Source organism: Triturus cristatus, chromosome 11 (assembly GCF_964204655.1).
Source record: "Triturus cristatus chromosome 11, aTriCri1.1, whole genome shotgun sequence".
Classification (NCBI taxonomy): Eukaryota; Metazoa; Chordata; class Amphibia; order Caudata; family Salamandridae; genus Triturus; species Triturus cristatus.
This window is the reverse complement of record NC_140594.1, coordinates 659,881,676-659,887,675: the sequence shown is the minus strand read 5'-3', so window position 1 is coordinate 659,887,675 and position 6,000 is coordinate 659,881,676. Positions and strand designations below refer to the sequence as shown.

The 6,000-nt window shown below is 44.5% G+C and overlaps 1 protein-coding gene across 6 annotated transcripts in view; it reads right to left on the bottom strand.

The window, feature by feature from the left end:
* Positions 1–2,020: 2,020 nt before the first annotated feature.
* WDR53 (WD repeat domain 53) overlaps positions 2,021–6,000 on the bottom strand; it is a 117,245-nt gene continuing 113,265 nt past the window's right edge. For all 6 annotated transcript variants that reach the window (XM_085634219.1, XM_085634225.1, XM_085634222.1 and 3 more), the window contains one exon: positions 2,021–2,725. In XM_085634219.1, coding sequence (XP_085490345.1) covers positions 2,108–2,725 — 618 coding nt within the window. In that variant the 3' untranslated portion in view covers positions 2,021–2,107. The remainder of the gene's footprint in view (positions 2,726–6,000) is intronic.

The following is a 6,000-nucleotide window of genomic DNA, read 5'->3' as shown; positions in this document are numbered from 1 at the left end:
AAGAGTCACTTCCCTGCGTTTGCAGGCACCGTAACACTACTGACCGGTCTGCTGATCCTTAGGTCCTGCGGACTCCGAAGGCTCCAGCAACACAGGAGGTGGGTTCATAAGTTCCTTGAGGTTGAGCTGCCCTCTCACCAAGTTTGAGGCCAGTGTCCCTCATGGGGACCGCATAACCTGAACCCCTGTGCACCACATACTTTTGCAAGTGCATATGCTTGTTGGCGTTCCCCAACTTCATGCATTGGACTGTCGATAGCCCCAACCTCTGCGCACATTTCGTACAAAGGACTTCGGCCTCCTTGCACTCTGTGCCCTGCAAGCTGTTAATTTGTGAAACTACTAGAGGTCCCCTTGCAACTCCTGTGCCTTCGGCTTGTGGGTCCATTTGAGGGACAACACTGTTTTTCTTGGGCTCCCCTGGTTGCTCCAGGCTTGCACTGACTCCCCTTGCTGTGGTGAGTCCTCGGGTCCTTGCCGGGCCAGACTGTAACCTTTCCTGACCTCCTTTGTGGGTTGCACTGCCAAGGCTTGTTGGTGCTCCAGCTGGACAACGACCCCTCAGCACTCAACATCCTACGTGGGACAGCTCGTATGCGGCTCCTGGTCATCCTCGACGTCTCTTGGTCCCTGCAGCTGTAGAGTCAAGGTCTCCTTCTATGCACCTGAAGCACCCAACATCGGTGGGCATTCGTCTACTGAGCCCCTGGTCACTCCTGAGTGACCCAGACTCTGTCCCCTCTGCTTTCAGGTTCCTTTCATCAAGAATCCACCTGTGGGTTCCACCTGGGACTTTTCTTCTTTCCACCAGCGGCATTTCTTTGTAAACTCCCACTGAGAACGACAGCGGTTTCCGAAGCCACTTCAGCCCTATGCACCCGGCTTCCATGGAATAGGTAAATCTGGTACTTCGGTATTCACCAGTGGGGTGAGTCTTCAACCTTCTATGTTCCAAAGAGTTTCCTCGTAATCCACTGGGAAGGGTCCTTAAACTGTAAAACTGCAACCGCGACTCTCCCATTGAATTCCACGTAGCACGCGGTCGTGTTCTCACACTGCACCCGTCCTCTGTGGGGTCCCTACTTACTCACCTTGGGTGGTTCCTTGGGGTCCCAGCGATGCTACACTCGCTAGACACTGTCCTGACTCGAGTTGTGGTTCTTATACCACTATTTCAGTATATGGTTTGGTCTCCCCCAGGAGCCCACTGTGTATTAGTGCTACTTACGATTGGTTCTGTGGTATAGTATTGTGTGCTTTGTGTTTATTTGCATGTAGCAGATACTCTGAGGTAATTAAGGTGTTGTAATAATAAATATATATTCTTTTAACTACTGAGTGGTTCTCCTTTCAATTAACCAATACAATAGGTTTTCATTCTGGTAAAATAAGCTCCTTAACATTCCTTCAAGACTAAGCCTGAAGGCTGCTCTCCACAGCTACTACTTGGATAGCCTTCTAAGGTTATCTTTGACCTCTTAAATCACCATAAGGGTTGTTTGGACTGGTTCAATGTGCTCACTTTAACTAGTGGAAATCATATACCAGGCCAACTTCTCACAGACTATTTGAACAGTCAAGTTGGTGTGGCACTTTATTATTTGAAAGGCTATGCTCTAACAGGCCTGTAAAAGTAATCTGACAGGGCAAATGCTTCCACTAGCCCTTTTACAGAAAATAGCATCCTTGCGGATTTATGCATACACATCTCCTAGCAAAGGGTTTTAAATATACCAAAAACTCTATATTACTTCAAATAAATGAGTTAATGTTGAGTGGATTTGATCTTTGGTGCTTTAACTAAGAGCGTTAACTTTGAGAAAAACCGAACAATCCCACCATCACAAGAAAAACATTTCGTGTATTGAGAATGAACAAACAGAACATGCTTAAATCCCATGTTTAACCCTGATTTTCCCTTTCACTTGTCCAAACTGCACTTGTTCATTTTACTGAAAGTCTGAAGCAAACGTAAACTCAAATATCTAAGCAATGAAAATATATTGCAAACGCCTCTGCACCAATTAATTTTTTATTACTCTTTTATAAATTCTGAGGCGCAAATGCTTGCAGTACATGCAACTTCAGAGGCTACTCCCAATCCACTTTAGGAAAATGTCAGGGGGTACACCGATACAGAGCTACTCTGATCCGCCACCAATACCAGCTTGGAGCCCTTTATCTCTGCACCAGTGATCCAGTTAACCTTCTCCCCATGCTCCACACACAGCTTTGGAGACATGTGGAAATGTTCTTCCGCGCTGCCACCTTCAGCTCTGGCTTTATCTTCCTTTTTGGATAAAGGACTCCTCCGGATCTTCCTACTGTGGCCATACCTCAATGTATTCGGATGATCTTTTGCTATTACACAACTCATGTCCCAAAGCAGTACTTTACCATCATTTCCTCCAGAGAGCAGGCACCATGGGGCAGGCAAGAAGTTTAAGAACTGGACTTGTGATACCCCTTTACTGTGACCTCTAAACCCAACCTCTAGCTCAAACTTTGGACCAGTTACCCTGAATACGCGGATTCTACCATCCTCAGACCCGCATGCAAAGATGTTGCCACAGTTTGCCACACTGAGTGAATGGGCCAAGGGAGGATTGAAGAGCTTTCCACCATCGAGTTGTTGTCCCATCTCTTCTTCCTCCTCCTCTTCGGTGAGGTGTTGTAGATTCAGCAAAAACTGTGGACGAGTTTTATTCAGGTTCCACAGCATAACCTTGAAATAGAAGTGAAAGCGGCATTTAAATATGTTTCTACAACAACAAAGCAACATTAGACTTGTCATGGATTCCAATGCTACAGACCAAAATGGATTCATTAGCAACTGCACACAAATGCATTGTAAAAATCAGAGGAGTGCAAACGACAGACGGTGCTACTTAGCTCTGACTAAAATTGCACAAGCAGGGCCAGATAAAAGTTGGGTTGCACAGTCAAGTTACTCAGTGCCCAAAACCCATGCCCAGATTTGACATTCACTGATGACTCTTTTAACAACAGACATGGCAATTAGAAGGGAATCCTGAATTTCCTGGATAACAAGCTTCCCTTTCCCCCTCCTCCAAGCAAACACTGTAACAGAAGGAACAGTACTATAAACAATAACAGCACCCTACACAACTCCCTTATCCCTCACCATACGTCTCGTACCTGCTTTTGATAAATTCGACCTCCAGCTTGCAGCAGTTGGACAAGTAAGAGAGCTATTCTTCTAGTCTGATGCTGCAGACTTAGTCAGTTTAGTGCAATTCTACACCTGGCCGTCTCTAGAGTCACCTCCACAAAATGGGCATTGTACTTGGGAGGATTATCATTGCCTAGGGGTCCAGCGAAATTCAAGCTGGGATCCTTCTGGAGATTTACTCTTGATCAGGTCATTAGCCTTATATAGGTAACAGTGAATCTTGGAACATGAACACACAAGGGAGTTGGCGTGTGCTTCTTCCATTACATTTTTATCCCGTACCCATGATCTGTCTGGTTCTATCAATTTTAATTTCTTTGGTATTTGACATGTCTTGTCTACAAGTTTATAGGTAACACAGACAGACATAAGCTTACACAGATATAACATGTTAAGGCTGCCGAAGTGCCCTCTTCTGATCCATTCTTGCCACTCCCCGCTTTGGCAACACTGTATGTTGCTTCCCATTATACATACAACACAATATGGCCCCTACAAAGCTTAATTATAGCAACCTCTAGTAGATGGAATGTTTTAGGTTCGATAGAGAACTCAGAAAGTAGCATGGACATGTCAAATTTGATTCTGTATTTCACAAACACACCAAGTACACTGAGATCTCGCCAGTTTTTAAGTTCTTGAAGTAATTTGAATCTATTTTCACTGAAAATACTCCCAATGCTTGGACATGTAGCACCTTGAATACGTTTGTAACCCTTCTCGGGGTGACAGACACTTCTGGAAAAGCCACACCATGTAAGAGGGGTATACTCTCACCAAACCAGACTGCTCAGCCAATGACCTCCAGGATGACCTAGCCATATTCCACATATTGATCTCTAGTTTCACCATCTTGTGTCCACTAATACCGTTCCAGAGCTACAAGAAAATGTATAGAACGTACCGTAATAAATACCTACTGAAAACAGAGAACAGCAACCTAGCTTATGAGACAAACTACCTCAAGATCGGGTGCCCTCAGTCCTTTCCATTCAAAGGAGAACAAGAAGACAATGAAGAAACATCTCCTATTTCAACGTGTGTTACACACCTGCCCAGACTAGTCAAGTGTATGACTACCTAACTCTGAAGAACTTTGTAGGAAGCTGCAATAAAATATTCAGGTGTACAAATCTAAGATTACCATCTTTAGAAGACACAGCCTATCATATATAAAGAACGACTTGGTATATTTTTTAAAATAGTGTTTTTAGTCTATTAATTGCTGCACCATATTTATTCTTGGTAAACATGTAAATGCTTCTGCCAATGGTGATGACCAGACATTTGGTTCTGTCCTAATTCTACTGGAAGGCCAATTGTGCTCATCTGTGCTCCTTGAAGTAATAGAGAGTCTGGAGTACCCCTCAAACGTCACTATGTCATGATGCAGTTGTTGGGGGATCTCTCACCAGTTCATATTATACGGTGATGTATTTTTGTTACACAAGTTCAGAATGCTAGCGTGGCCATAAAAGGAAATACTTCTAAATATATTATTTTCTTGCCTCAGTGGCACCAATGGTTCTTGTGTCAATGGGAATAATAATTGGACTACGTGGGCATCAAAGACTGGTACAATGGCATCATTTAAATACACCAGATATCACCGCCCCTTCCGCCATTTTGAGCTGGTTAAATAATAATCATGATAATAATTAGCGGTCTGGATTCTGGAACATCTTCCCATGGTTGATTGGGTTTATAAAGAGAGCTGGTGCACGTACGCCGGTAAACTGATACAATCCTTTGTGGCGTGGGTCTACGCACAGAAAGTCTTTTAAAGGAATTTTTATGTGTTTTAATACGCTTTTAATAACAGTGGATGTTGAAATACTGAAAAGCTGTTGAACTTTGCTAATTTGCACTAAAGACTCGTTCTATGTCCATCATCTATCTGCACTAAACAGATCCGTTTTTTGTGTGTAAGTTTTAGGGGAGCTGTATTTAGGCGCGCTTTAGCTCACACAGCATTTTTGCACAGTTTTTTTAGGTGGGAAGAGGGGGGCCTCTTTTGATCTTTATCTCTGCTCTGGCCTCCATTTTGAGCCGGTTAGTGGTCAACGTTCTGGGCCATCTTCACATGCTTACCTGCTTTATAAAAAGGGCCGGTGTGCAGACGCGCAGCCGGTGCGCTAAAGGCAAGAATGTCCGCGCTCGGCCCGTGCTCAGCGTCAGACATGCTGCCTGTTTCGTCACCCCTGGACTCCTCTCCCTGAGGCAGTGTCCAGCCTGTCCAGGCTGCTCTAAGGCAAGAACAATGATTCGGGCAGTGATCACCTCAGGGTTGGATTATGCCAACTCACTTTATTTCGGCCTGCCAGCTTCCTCCTGAAGAGATTGCTGCTGGTTCAAAACGCTGCACAACGACTTCTGCTGAAACTCTCTAGGAGGACTCATCTCCTCCCCTTTCTGAAAGAACTTTATTGGCTGCCGACCAAGGACCTGGTGAGGTTTAAAGGATTAGTCCTCACACATAGAGCTTTTTATCAATCTGGCTCTCAATACCTGTCAAAAAGAATTATCCATTACCATCTATCCAGATTACTTAATTCCTCTAGTTCTTTATTGTGTTTCCCAAAACCAAAAGGAAAACAAGGGGGCGGTAGCTCCCACTCCTACCTTGCAGTTAGGGACTGGAACACCACACCGCAGCAGCTTTGGGCCACAGTGGATATTCAGACCTTTAAGCGCCCTCATAAAACGTGGATCTTTGGACTTGCATTCTTATCCCAGACCAGCCAGGATCTTACCCTGCTTTTAGCACTGGGACACTCATTGAGTAGCTGTTGCGGTTTACAGATCGC